The sequence below is a fragment of the Muscardinus avellanarius genome (genome assembly GCF_963383645.1).
Source record: "Muscardinus avellanarius genome assembly, chromosome: 12".
Lineage (NCBI taxonomy): Eukaryota > Metazoa > Chordata > Mammalia > Rodentia > Gliridae > Muscardinus > Muscardinus avellanarius.
This window is the reverse complement of record NC_137798.1, coordinates 74,299,101-74,313,684: the sequence shown is the minus strand read 5'-3', so window position 1 is coordinate 74,313,684 and position 14,584 is coordinate 74,299,101. Positions and strand designations below refer to the sequence as shown.

Below are 14,584 nucleotides of genomic sequence, written 5' to 3'. Positions count from 1 at the left end.
AGGCTCCCGGCGCCTTCTGCATCCCCCGAAAACACCCGGTGGGGGTTGGGATGGAGGAGGCGGGCAGAGCTCCCAGCAAGCTCTTCCCCAGGGAGGCAGAAGCTAAAATCCATCACCTCTCCTGGAAGGGCCTTTGGAGATTTCTCTCAGCCCCGAACCCTGTGCCCCAGCCAGGGTCTCCTTTGGCAGAGGGAAATCACCCATAAACTTCTTTCCTCGGCGAACAGGGCGCTCTCGGCAATACACTTTGGGATGAACGGGCCCCTTCCTTTTTTTGTTTCTGCAAAGCTGCATCCCGGCAGCCCGCCTAAGCTACAAACAAATACACTAATCCTCCCGGGAATCCTCTAGCGCCTCCCTCGCCGGCTGCTGCCTCCCGTCTTTTCATTTTAACTTGCAGCAGGCAGGGACTGCATCCAGTGGCCAGACGCCTGGGGGAGCCTAGGCACTGGCCCCGCATTCCCGGGCTGAGGGGGACAGAGCACCAGCGCCCCCCCAACACACACAATCCCCCGCCACCCAGCCTGGGTTTTCGGGGCATCGGTTTTTCGATTTACATTCCACCAGAGCCTAATCCGAAAGCGGATTAAGCTGGGCGGGGTGGGGGGGGGTAATGGATGCGGAGAGGGGCACAGCTTTCAAATGCATTCCTTTTTGTCTCTCATCATCCGCAGGGACTCCAACAAAGGACGAGGATCAGCCATGGTGGACCCGGTGCCCGAAGAGGAGAAGGAAGGGGACGAGCCCGGTGGCTCCGAAGGGGACGGGGCCACGGCGTCTGCGCCCCCTGGCGCCCAGGGCGCCCAGCAGCCCGCGGCCTCCTCGGCCTCGGCCTCGGCCTGTGCCGCGGCGCCCCGCAAGGCCGAGGCCCCTGGCGCGGCAGAAGGCGGCCGGCGGGAGCAGTCCCCGATGCTGCACCTCGACCTCTTCAACTTCGACTGTCCGGAGGCGGAGGGCAGCCGCTACGTGCTGACCAGCCCGCGCTCGCTGGAGGCCTGCGCGCGCTGCGCCGTCAAGCCCGTGGAGCTGCTGCCCCGGGCGCTGGCCGACCTGGTGCGCGAGGCCCCGGGCCGCTCCATGCGGGTGGCCACCGGCCTGTACGAGGCGTACGAGGCGGAGCGGCGCTCCAAGCTGCAGCAGTGCCGCGCCGAGCGCGAGCGCATCGTGCGCGAGGAGAAGCGGCGCCTCTTCACGCCCCTGGGCCCCGCGGCCGCCGCCCCGGCCCCGGCCCCGGCCCCGGCCCCGGCCCCCAGCGCCGGCGGCGGCGGCGGCGGCGGCAGCAGCAGCAGCGGCGGCAGCAGCGCCAGCCAGCCCGCCTCGCCCGCGCCGCGCGCCGCCCGCGCCCGGCCTCCGCCCGCGAGCTCGCGGACCGGGAGGAAGAGCCACTCGCTGGACTCGCTGTCCCGCCGGCGCGACGGCGCCCTCAGCTCCGAGTCCGGGGCGTCGTCGTCGTCCTACAGCGGGGAGAGCCTCCGGGAGCTCCGCTGGCCGCCGCGGGCCTCCGCCCGGAACAGCTACCCGGCGGGCTCGGCGTCCTCGGCCCCCAACCCGCTGGGCCGCCCCTCCGCGCTGGCCCTCGCGCCGCTCACGGGCCGCAGCTTCAGCCTGAGCGACCTGAGCCACTCCCCGCAGACGGCGCAGCACGTGGAGCGCATCGTGCGCCAGGTGCGCGCCGAGCGCGGCCTGCGCGGCGTGCCCGAGCGCGACCGCAAGATCGCGGCGCTGATGCTGGCGCGCCACCAGGAGGAGCGCCTGCTGCTGGAGCAGCGCGCCGCGGCGCACGGCCAGTGGGAGCAGCAGCGCGCGCGCGCGGAGCGGCGGAGGGAGCGCGAGGAGCGCGAGAAGCAGCGCGCGCTGGAGCAGGGCCGCCGCGCCTGGGCGGCGCAGGTGGAGGAGCGGCGCGGCCGGCGGGGCCGCGAGGAGCGCGAGGCGGCGCGGCGGAGGCAGCAGCAGTGCGAGCGCAGCGAGGAGCGGCGGCGGGAGCTGGCCGAGCGCCAGGGCCTGCTGCGGCGGGAGCGGGCGGAGCGCGCGGCCCGGGAGGACCGCCTGCGCAAGCTGCAGCAGGAGCAGAACCTGAAGCAGCGCGAGGAGGGCCTGCAGGAGGGGCGCGAGCGGGCGGAGCAGGTCCGCCGGGAGCGCGCCCAGCGCGCGGCCCGCGCCAAGCAGCGGCAGGAGGGCCAGCTGCAGCGCGAGAAGCGCGAGCTGAGCCGGGCCGAGCGGGCGCGCCACGAGGCGCTGCTGCGGGGCCGAGCCCGGCAGCAGCACCAGGAGCGGGAGGGCCTGCGGAGCTCGCTGGAGGCCAGCTTGGGCCGCGCGCAGGAGAACTACGAGCAGCTGGTGGAGCAGCGCACCCGGGAGCTGCGGGAGCGGGCCCGGCGGGAGGAGCTGCAGGGCCGGCGGGCCAAGGAGGCGGCGGAGCGCAAAGAGCGGGAGCATCAGGCGCACCTGGAGGCGCTGGCCCGGGCCGGGGAGCGACGGCTGCAGCACGCGGCGCAGGTGGCCGAGGAGGCAGTGCAGCAGAAGGCCCGCCGCGTGGGCCAGACGCGGCTGGAGAAGGAGCGGGCCCAGCGCGCCAACAAGGAGAAGGTGGAGAGGGACGAAGACTGCCGCCGGCGAGAACTGCTCCAGGCCATCGGGCGCAAGCTGGAGCGCAGCGAGCAGCTGTCGCGGGAACGGCGCAGCGCGCTGGAGAGCGCTCGCTCCACCGCACGGGCCTCCTTCCACGTGCGCGAGAAGGTGCGCGAGGAGACCAACACGCGCTCCTTCGACCGCATGGTGCGGGAGGCCCAGCTGCACGCCAGCCTGGACCGCAAGTGACTGTCGCCCTGCGCCGGCCAGAGCCGCATGCACAGTGAGGCGGGGCCTCCCTCCCGCCGCGTTGACCCTACCGTGGGAGTGCCCTGTCTAGGGGCAGCACCATGAGCTCTCTAGGCTTCTGACCTATGAGGCAATGAGAGGACGGACAGAGGGACTTCAGTCTGCCCTCTTTTTAAAAAAAATTTTTTTTTTAACTTCGTTTGGAGTTGATAGAGCACAATCTTTACTCACACGCACTCTTGCCAAACCTCCCTCTGTGGAGGAAGGGGCGCCCGAGGAGAGGGCACAGAGGGGGATGCTCCTTTGACAGAAGTCTCTGACGTCTTCCTGATGCATCTGGGAGGACCTAATGGTTGGGGAAGCCAAGGAGACACCTCCCTGGCTCACCCTCCAATCTTCCAAATTATGTCAAGTGGCACAAAACTAGGATGCCTCCCAGAAAAGCACAGCTCTGCGAAGGTGTCAAGCGATGCACAAGAGACCCAAGAAACCATTGGTTTTTGTATGCAGGACGGCTCATTGGTCACCTGGGTAAATTGTCCTGTTAATTCTGATACATTTTCAATGGAGTCCCCTAGGTTTTCTAGTTAGACAATCATGTGCAGCTAACGATCAATTTGTCCCCTTTATCTCGCTCCTTATTCTCCCAAGTGGCACCGGGAATGGGTTTGGTGATGCTGTCTAGCTTTAACGGAAGCCCTCAGCACCTGGAGGCGGTGGTTTCCTTAGGCAGCAGGGTTCCACCCCATGAAGCACCTTTTCAGGGTGACTTCAGGGGAGGAGGTGCCTGATGTCCACTCCCAGTGTGGGGCCCGCTCTAGCAGACAGCAGCCATGCCTTAAGAAGCAGAGCTACCTTGTGTGCCTGCCCAGGTAATTCTTGCCGAAATCTCCAGCCCTGAATGCGGTCTCAAGAGTGGGTCCCAAACAGCTTGGGGTGTAGGATTCCCTCTGTGAAAGCATCAGCTTAACTGCTCTGGAGACAATTAGGGTATCCTTGGCTGCTTCTCTGTGGTGGCTGAAGAGCTGAACTTGCCTCTGTGTTGAGAGTTGTGCTCACTGTTGGTAGAGTATCACCCCTCCCTCCCCCAGGAAAAAAAGAGTCTCCCCCTTAAATTCTGGATACCCTCTCACCTAAGACTGAAAGTAGTCCGTCTCTGGGTGCCTCACCTTTCCTAACTGCCAGATAGGGCCATCAGAATCCTTCGTACCTCAAGGTCTTCTGGATCCAAAGCACCACTTCAGTATTATTTGTTGGACTTCTTTGTGCCTTTCTTGACCTGAAGTTGGGAGGCAGGAAGACTGCTGCGAGCCTCATTTTCTTCTGGAATATCAATTCTTGGCCTTGGAAGGAGCCATGCATCATGGACAGATGGTCAGTTAGCCTCTGGGGTGAAGTATTTGCAATGTCAATCCACTCTCTGGTCCAAAAGGTTCAGTTGTCACCTGGCAATTTTAGCCCTTAGAATGATTTCCTTCCATGGGACTGAAATTGGGTGCAGCTATATCCACCTATTGACTCTGCCTTCATCAGAGAAGGTGGGAAGTAGAATACTTTTTACATTAAACCAAGGTCAGGAAACTTAAAAAAATGCCAAAAACAAAGAAAAAGGAGTCAGGGTAGAGAACTACTACATTAGACATATTTTATCTATATTCTGCTGGGTGGAACTGTTGCTGAAATGGCTGGTTATCACACACACACACACACACACACACACACACACACACACACATTTTATCAGACCCCCCACTGCACCCCATCACATGCTAACAAATACAGGAGGAGTATTGTATTCTGTTGAAGGAAGCAGTGGTTAGGTGTTATACTTAAGATGATATGAAACCAGGAAAGGATCTGTGTACCAAGGTTTATTTCTTGAATGAATGGATTTACCCCTAAAAAATTCCTGTCAGTATCCAGGTTGTCAGTGAGTTGTAATAATTTGTATTGTCTGTGAGTTAGGAGCATTTAACTAAAAAGTTAATGTGATACTTTACCTTGTGGTTCCTGGGTTTCTGAAGGGCTTCTGGAACCTTCATAGAATATTCTACCCTCAAAACCACTTATTTCAATGTATATGCATTTATTGGAGGAGATAATCTTTTTTTTGGGGGGGGGAGATAAGGTACTGGAATGTATACAGGCAAGCGTACTTGGCCTTTAACCCAGTTAATTTCCTGACTCTACTAAATGGCTTAGATCACCTGTCTGTCCTTGGTTTCCCCACTTGTATAATGAGAATCATGAATCCTGCCCTCCCTTTCACATAAACATTGTGAGGATGCATGAGAATCTAAGCCACATTCCTAGACACTGTGAAACTACAGGTACATCGCTATAAGCAGGAAGGTTCATGTGACCATGCAATGGCTAGAAAACAGAATGTACTGTCATGTCCTGGTGCAGAAGGAGTAGTCTTGGGAGGCACCTTGCAGATGATAGTGTCACCTGTGATGCAAAGGCCTATGCCTGAATATCACCAAATGAGAGTTTTGCACTAAGAGGATCACTGTGTGAAGACAAAAACACCTTTGGATTCTTAAAAAAAAAAAAAAAAAAAAAAAAAAGGCCGGGCGTGGTGGCGCATGCTTGTAATCCCCGCGCTTGGGAGGCAGAGACAGGAGGATCGCGCAGGTTCGAAGCCAGCCGCGCGCGCTGGCTTAGGAGACCCTGTTTCCAAATAAAAAAAAATGTAAAAATAGGTCTGGGAGTGTAGCCCGGAGGTAGAAGGGCTTCCAGGAACCCCAGTACCACCAAAAAAAAAAAAAAAAGATTCCATATAACCAAGTATAATTAAAGTAAAAAGAGAAGCCAAACCTAGTGACAGTAAGGAACGGTTCCTCCAAAGTCCGGAAAATCCACTAGAATACAACACACCTCTATATCCTAGAGTCCTGTCCATGATGCTACCCACAGAGGAGCAAGTTCCAGAACCTTTGTTGGGCCCTTAGTTTATATTCTTTTCTTTGAAATGACGCCAGAGCAGAGAGGTTGTTCCTCACTCTGAAATGTGGCAAGAGAACGTTGGAAGGGGGAGGGGCATGAACGATGGATAGAAAAATGGAAACATCCCTAGACAGCATTCTATCAAGTGCTCAGAACTGGCCTCTCAAATACTGGGATTTCAGCAGTGCTCAGCTAGGCCCACCACCTCTGACCATCCCCCTGGAAACCAAGTCTTCCAGCACATGAAGCTTTGGGGTGTTCCCAAACCATATCCAAGCTACAGCAATGAGAATGAGAATGCAGTTCACATTCAGCCACCCTGTAAAGTCCTCCTAGTCCCTCTCTTTTAAACAGTTCACTGAACGCCGGGTGTGGTGGTGCACGCTTGTAATCCCCGCGCTTGGGAGGCTGAGACAGGAGGATAGCGCAGGTTTGAAGCCAGCCTCAGCTACTTAGTGAGGCTTTCAGCAACTTAGTGAGACCCTGTTTCCAAATAAAATATAAAAAAGGTCTGGGAGTACAGCCTGGAGGTAGAAAGCCTCTAGGGTTCCACCCCCAGTACCACCAAAAAATAAAAATAAGTAAATAAACAGTTCACCGAGTCAGGCATGGTGGCCGATGCTTGAAATCTCAGTACTTGGGAGGCTGAGACAGGAGGATCACAGGTTCCCATCCAGCCTCAGTTACCTAGTGAAGCTCTCCACAACTTAGTGAGACTTTATTTCAAAATAAAAAGAATAAAAAATAGAGCTAGGGGTGTAGCTTGGGAGTAGAATGCCCCTGGGTTTCACCCCTAGTACCACAAAATAATAATAATAAATAAACAGTCCATTGAAACGGAGAGGTGACTACATAAGGACTGTAATTGTTTACTATTAAATCCTCTATAGCCAGTGGGGCATAGTGGTTATTTCAGTTCTAGGGATACTGAGACAGGTGGATCGCAGGTTCAAGGCTAGCCTCAGCAATATAGAAAGACTATTAGTAAACCAGTGAGACCTTGTTTCAAAACAAAATATAAAGCCCTGGGGTGCAGCTCAGAGATAGAGTGCCCCTGGCTTCAATCCCCCGTACAAAAAAAAAAAAAAAGTCCTATAGCCAATGATTTAGCACCTTATATATAGTAGGTACATAAATACCAGGTGGAGAGAGTGTTAGAGGGATGGGTAATGGATGAATGTTGACCAGAAAAAAATCTGTACACAATAGATTAGGGAGGCAGGCCTCCATTCAACCAATTTTCATTAAGCTCCAGTACTTGGGATTGGACTCAGGAGTGTGTTCTACCTCCAACCTACACCCCAAACCTTTTTTTTTTTTTTTTTGCGGGTCTGAAGATGGAACCCAGGGGCATTTGACCTCTGGGCTACACCCCCTGCCCTAGTTTTTCTTCTTTATTTTGAAACTGGGTCTCACTGAGTTGCAGAGGGCTTAAGTAGCTGAGGCTGATCCTCCGGTCTCAGCCTCCCGAATGCTGGGATTACAAATGTGCGCCACCACGCCTGGCTCAACCCCAAACCTTTTAATTTTTTATCTTGAAACAGAGTCTTGCTGAGTTGCTGAGGGTCTAAGTTGCTGAGGCTGGTTTTGAACCCGTGATCCTCTTGTCTCATTCTCCCAAGTTGTCAGATTAAGGGTGTGTGCCACTGCATCTGGCTTGGCACTGCTCTTTTTGTCTTTCTCTCTCTTTTTTTTTAATGCTGGGGATTGAACCCAGGGTTCAAGCATGGTGAATGTCACTAGATAAGTGTCCTCTCACTGAGCTACATCCCCAGCCCTTTTTATGTTTTATTTTGAGAAAGGGGCTTGCTTGCTCAGCTGACCAGGCTGTCTTCACAATTACAATCCTCTTTCCTCAGCATCCTGAGGAGTTAGGATTGCAGTGTACACCACCACACCCGGCCTACACACTGCTCTTGATGCTGCTGAAATAGAATCTCTGATCCTTGACCCACGGGATCACTTTGCTGCAGTGTCATGAGCAGATGTCTCTTTTCCCCATGGGGCTTATCATCTTCCCACCTGGGTACCCATCCTGGCAGACCTGATGGTCCCTCAAGGCACTAACTTCAAGCCTTTTCAGCCTCCTCAGACAAGCCACCTGCCACTCAACCATATCTAATCACTGTTGATCTTTTCTTCAGAGGAGCCTTGATTAATCAGGTCAAATTTACAATGTCATGCGCTAACCAGCTTTAAATTACAGTAGAGAGAAGGAGAGAGAGATTAATCACCTTCAAGGGCACTATCTGTCATGCCTTTTAGAGAAACAGCATAAATAATGATCGTGGATCTAGAGGACTGAGCCTCGGGCCATGCAGAGTCCCAAGTCACCAAACAGGATCCAGGCTCCATCACTCAGCTGGGTTTTTGGATTGAACCCAGGGGCATTCTACTTCTGAGTTACATCCCCAGCCCTTTTTATTTTTCATTTCAAAACAGGGTCTTGCTTAAGTTGCTGAGAATCTCACTAAATTTCTGAAGCTGTCCTCAAACCTGTGATCCTTCTGTTTTAGCTCCTAAGTACTGGGATTACAGGTGTCACCACTGGGATTACAGGTGTCAGCTGTTCTTAGAAAATAGTCAACATTTCAGAAGCATTTTCAATTGAGAAGTCCCAATAAAAGATTATATATATATATATATATATATATATTGTGTGTGTGTGTGTGTGTGTGTGTGTGTGTGTGTGTGTGGTACTAGTGTTCCTGGAAACCCTTCTACCTCCAGGCTGCACTCCCAGACATATTTTTATATTTTTATTTGGAAACAGGGTCTCCTAAACCAGCAAGATTGGCTTTGAACCTGCGTGATCCTCCTGTCTCCGCCTCCCAAGCACGGGGATTACAAGCATACATCACCACGCCCGGCAACAAACGAAAGATATTTTAGTCAATACTGTGTGTGTGTGTGTGTGTGTGTGTGTGTGTGTGTGTGTGTGTGTGTGTGTGTGTGAGTGACACTTGGGATTGAACCCAGGGCCATTCTACCTCTGAGCTATACCCCCAGCACTATTTTATTTTGAAGCAGGGTCTCACTAAGTTGTGGAGGGCCTCACCAAGTTGCTAAGGCTGGCTGTGAACTAGTGATCCTGCTGTCTCAGCCTCCCAAGTACTGGGATTACAGAGTGCCACTATACCCAGCATCAGTACTGAATTGATGAGAAAGTTTAGTGAACCAGATTATCCCTCTTCTGAAGCCTTTTAAGTAACTGAAGTTACCTATAGGTTGCTATGTAGACTTGCCTTTCCTCCACTGTGCAACTACTCTACCCTGTGTGTTCTAGAGAAACATCCTTTCTTCCTTCCTTTCTTTTCTTTTTTTGTTTTTTTTTTTTTTTTTGTAGTACTGTGGATTGAACCCAGGGACATTCTACCTCTGAGCTCTACCCCCAGACCTTTGCATTTTTTTTTTTTTTTGGTGGTACTGGGGTTCCTGGAAGCCCTGCTACCTCTGGGCTACACTCCCAGACCTATTTTTACATTTTTATTTGGAAACAGGGTCTCTTAAGCCAGTGCGCGCAGCTGGCTTCAAACCTGCGCGATCCTCCTGTCTCTGCCTCCCAAGCGCGGGGATTACAAGCGTGCGCCACCACGCCCGGCCAGACCTTTGCATTTTGAAACAGACTTTTACTAAATTACCATGCGCTGGCCTGAACCTGCTATCCTTCTGTCTCAGCCCCCCAAGAACTTGATTACAGGTGTGCACCACTGCACATGGCTGAAACTTGACATCTTGACACAACTTGGAAAGGGGTTCCTAGAGACCCAGCAGCAGACAATTCTCACTTAAGGAAATGTTGTTTAGGATTTCTATGTGGCACATTTTGCTTTATGTCTGACATAGTATCTGAGTATTACATATGGTCTCAAGCTTTGGCTGTGTGTGTCTTTATGGGGATCTCCTCATTTACGAAGCTCTCTGACATTCTCTCTACTTGCACCTCTCCCTGCTCCGTGCATCCCCCGCTATCCCCTCGCCCTCCACTACATCTCTGATGCTGCTTTGCTTTCAAGAATGGGACAGAGGCCAGAATTAGTTGCAGGTATTGGAATACGGGATGAGGAATGGTTTCTGAGGAACACCAGTAACATTTGCAGAGTTGTCACCCCCCCTCCCATTTATCACATACAACCATGTTCTGAATGAGCACAGAACCTAAATTGACGGGCATAGTGACACATGCCTGTAATGTCAGTACTTGGCAGGCTGAGACAGGAGGATCACAGTGTTTCACGGCCAGACTCAGCAATTTATAGTAAAGCCCTCTGAAACTTAACGAGACCCTATTTCGAAATAAAAAATAAAATGGGACTGTGGGTGTAATTCAGAGGTAGAATGGCCCTGGGTTCAATTCCCAGTATCATAGTAAATAAATATTTTTTAAAAAAATCTAAACTAGCTGGGCATGGTGGCCAACACTATAATCCCAGTACTTGAGAGGCTGAGGCAGGAGGATTGCAGGTACATGGCCAGCCTTAGCAACACAGTGAGACCTTGTTTCAAATTAAAAAATAAAATAGGGCTGAGGGTGTAGCTCAGAGGTAGAATGCCCCTAGACAATCCCCAGTACCACACACACACACACACACACACACACACACACACACACACAATTTTTAAAACCCTCTAAATTAACGGTCATTTTAAACTGCTCCTGCCTTTCTTCTTCTCCACTAGCACAATATTGGTAGCATGATTATGTCAGACACTTGCACAGTTCACGGGACTGTCAGGAAGATGATCCACATCTACTGTGACTAAGCACACATGTGCACGCACACACATGCTCCTACCAACCCCAGCATCAGTGTTCTTGCAGAGGGAAAGGACCTGAAGTTGCTTTATTCTTTCAGGAAATAGTAAGCTCTGGGGAAATGGAGCTAGCCTTTGGTGGGGTTTCATGGCTTCCACCTACCTCCAGCAGGCTGAAGGTTTCTGGGCCCTGGTCCATTAAGCCAGATGTCTACATTTCCCTAATCCATCCTTACGCCTCATGGTGACAAGGGTCTTCATGTTGCCACTGTACTTTGCCTCCCCAATGTGTTCTTTCATTTAGTGTGAGAAATTGACTGGGCAATGGGATCAAGTTCCCCGAATGTTAGCTGGGCGTGGTGGTGCACACTTGTAATCTCAGTAGTTGGGAACCTGAGACAGGTTCAACTACTTAGGCCCTCTGCAACTTAGTGACATCCTGTTTCAAAATAAATGAAAAATAGGGCCAGGGATGTAGCGCAGAGGTAGGATGCTCCTGGGTTCCACCCCCCGTAACTAACACACACACACACACACACACACACACACACACACACACACCAAAAAAGTTCCCCAAATGTTGATGGTTGGCTGCATCCCAGTGTAACAATGACTGACATCCACAAAGTTCTGAAAATTCAGTCCAGGTGGTTGCCACACCGTTAGGGCAGAGTCTGCCAAAGAAACAAGCGTTGTCTTGACTTACCCAAACTATTCTGTGCTCTTGCACACGCCTCCTTGTCATCTGTAAAATGGAGATAACAGATCCTACTTGGTAGGAGTTGCTGAATCAGTGAATGCTTAGAAAGCGAATGCTCAGCACAATCCTGGAAACCAGCATTTGATTCTTGGATACTATTATCTGAACTTGAGAGGGTGGTAAAGAAAGGAATGGGGTAGATTGAGCTTAAGCTGGGTGATGCTAGTGAACACCAGGCTTGGATGGTAGCCCTTTTGGGGTTGTCTGTATCCTTCACTGTGGAAATACCCCAAAAATTACAAAGGAAGGGGCTCTGAAATCATGGTTCCTCTAGTAGTTGTCTGGGGTTGGGGGTGGAGAATTACCTTGTTTACCAAATTACCTTGTTTGGCAATAAAATTGACATCTGATGATAATTTTGGAATTTTTTTTCTGACTTCCTAAATGATAGAATGCTTTAAAATGTCTATATACTTGTTATGAGGCAAAGGTGAATGTGCTTCTGTGCTGGTGATGCCCAGATCCTCTGAGACCATCTTTAGCAGCATGCAGGAGAGACTGCGGGGGAACCACTGCTCTAGGGGCCTCTGACCCTGCAGGATGTGGTGGTGCCCAGGAAGAATTCTGGGGTATACGGCCATCTCTGCTATGGCCACATGGAATGAAGAAGTGAGACTGGGACCAGCCCAGCCTGGGAGAGTGCTGAAGGACCCAACTGAGCAGGTATGGGCCCAGGAAGCGAGAGGTGGACATGCCTTAGCATCTCTTCACCCTCAACACATGGCTTTCTCTGAGAATCCTCAGCCAGTCTCCCCAGTCTCCTTTCCTGGCCCGTGATCCTGCAGACATCTACCTGGAGGTTAGCTTCAGGCCTGGGGTTGTAGGAGCCTCTTCCCCAATCTGGATGCACATCAACGCACAGAGGTGCTCGACAGGTAGGTTGCCTGTGCTGGCTCCTGCTGTGCCGGGGGAAGTGAAGACAGCGTGGCAAGGGCGTGTTCCTACTTTGTGCCTTTCATCTGCCCTTGGATACTCCCCTAGAGAAAAGCCCCAGCAGACCTCAGAGGCCTCTTGCGCCCTCATAAAAATAGTAGAGGAAGCAGAAGGTGCCTTCCGGGAACATCTGGTTATTTGAAAAGAACTCACAAGGTGAGCAAGACACAGACAGAACACAAGGGAGCGATCCCCTAGGGCTGGGCGGCAGGAATGATGAGCGCTAGCATATCCGAAGCACTCACACTGCTCAGGCGACTGCTTTTAAGCACTTAATCTTCATAAGATCTTTATAAGATGGGTACTACTGTTCCCATTGTACAGATGAAAGTTAAAGACTGAGTTTAAGGGACTTGCCTGAGGTCACATGGCAAGTATTGGGCAGAGCTGGCTTGGACGCAGTTGGTCTGGCTGGGCAGCACATGATTTTAACCAGTATGTTCTGTTGCTTTGTGGGGATGGTGTTTTATAAAAGGGCCCTTGTGGAGTGTCCTAGTGACAACCTCAAGTCACTGTCCACTATCCATGAGAAAGGTCTATGGGGAGAAAGCTCAGCTTCTTTAGACCTGCTGGGTCTTATTGGCACGTTGGGTAGACTGAAGTTCCTTGCCCAGGTGTAAGATAAGAGACCCTTGTGCTGACCCCAAGCTTACCACATTGGGACAGTGATGTACTACAGCAGAGGAGCTCACGGGTGATCCCTGGGACAGCAGGACCAGCGTCAGACTTCCTAGGGGTAGGACCCTCAATCTAGGTTTTACCTAGTTTTTCTTCTGATTCTGACAGGCACTTTGGTTTGAGAACCACCGCTAAAAAAAAACACTATGCTTTCCACTTCAGTAGTCATGAGTCACATGTGCCTAATAAATTTAAGTTAAATTTAAATAAAACTAACATACGGTTGCCCACATGGTAAATGTTCAGCAGCCACATGTGGCCACCATATTGAACAGCAAAAATCTAGAACATTTTCATCATCACCAAAAGTTTTATTGGTTGGGTAGCACTGCTCTAGAATCTTCTACTCCAGACTGTGGTCTAAAGACCAGTAGTAGTGGCATCATCTGGGAGTTTGTTAGAGGTGAAGCACTCAGGCTCCACCCCAGATCTCAATCATATCATACTAGGGTCCCTACTCTAGGCACTCTATGTATTCTGATTTTATGGGGATGGTTTGCAAGTGTCTAGGACTTGGCTTCAAACTATTCCTAGGTATGCAATTTTCTAGAAGACTTTATCTTGCTGACAAAAGAAAAAAAAGCTACACATTAAGACAGTTTCATTAATGTCTACCCTTTGCTTTTTCCATCTTTGGGCAGCCAGCTACCTGTTTTATTTTCCAGGTGTTACCTTAGTCAGTATCCTCACTCATGGCCAGCCACCCCTCCTTCACACAGAGGTAAGCACTGGCTCTGATTATCATCTGAAGCCAGGGGACTGAGTGAGAAGCCTGGCAGTTCACGGGCTTCCTTCCTGGAAGGGGAACCCACTGGGCTGGACTTCACCTCATTCGATGCCCATGTGGCATTAACCAGATGAGCCCTTCCTGCTTTTACTTGAGAGTCCCAACAAAGGCATATTAGGTGCAAAGAAGTTCAAGTGCTTGATGTGGATCCAGCCAGAAGCTCTTGGCCCTGGGTTACAAAGTCTGCCTCAGTTACCACAAGTGGACCAAGAATTCTGCCTGGGCTTCCACTTCTAGGAAAGAAAAAAAACAGAAAAGCGGAAACAGATGAAAGGGAGAGAGAGAAGGAAGTGACCAACACGCTGACTTATGAGAAGCTATAAGTCAAAGCATCTTTATGTTCAAGAGAGAGGGGAAAGCAGTGGGAATGCAAAAAATAAGGGAAATAAAAAGGGAGAGGCCTTGGGAATATTAGGAAGAAGCCAGAGCAGAAGAAATCCAAGTATGTATGTATCTTGTGAGTCTGAGGATTGCTAAATAAATCAAGGCCAGTGGGGTGTTGTGGCACACATCTGTAATCCCAACACTTGGGAGGCTGAGGCAGGAGGATTGCAGGTTCATGGACAGCCTCAGCAACATGGTGAGACTCAGCAATCTAGCAAAATCCTGTTTCAAAACAAAAATTCAAAAAAAAAAAAAAAAAAAGGTCTGGAGATGTAGCCCAGAGGTAATAAAGCCCTGGGCTCAATTTCCTGTACCAAAAATAAGGTCAAATCCTTCCCCCCAAAATCAGAGACCCATCATCATTGGAGCCGATTTCAGGTAGCTGAGGCAAGATCCAGGGAGGAGAAAGAAGAGGGCAGGTGTTTTAGCACACAGTTGCTATGTAGAACCTGACTCATAGTCCATAGACATCAGATCTACATAGATAAGGGCTACCAAAGGCTTTTGAGAAGTTTCCAAAA

The 14,584-nt window shown here is 51.3% G+C and overlaps 1 protein-coding gene across 1 annotated transcript; it reads left to right on the top strand.

The window, feature by feature from the left end:
* Positions 1–702: 702 nt before the first annotated feature.
* CCDC177 (coiled-coil domain containing 177) lies at positions 703–2,817 on the top strand (the record flags this gene model as incomplete). The annotated part of the gene is made up of 1 exon (XM_080707359.1): positions 703–2,817. One exon carries the CDS (start codon positions 703–705, stop codon positions 2,815–2,817), a length of 2,115 nt encoding a protein of 704 aa, XP_080563485.1.
* Positions 2,818–14,584: the final 11,767 nt, after the last annotated feature.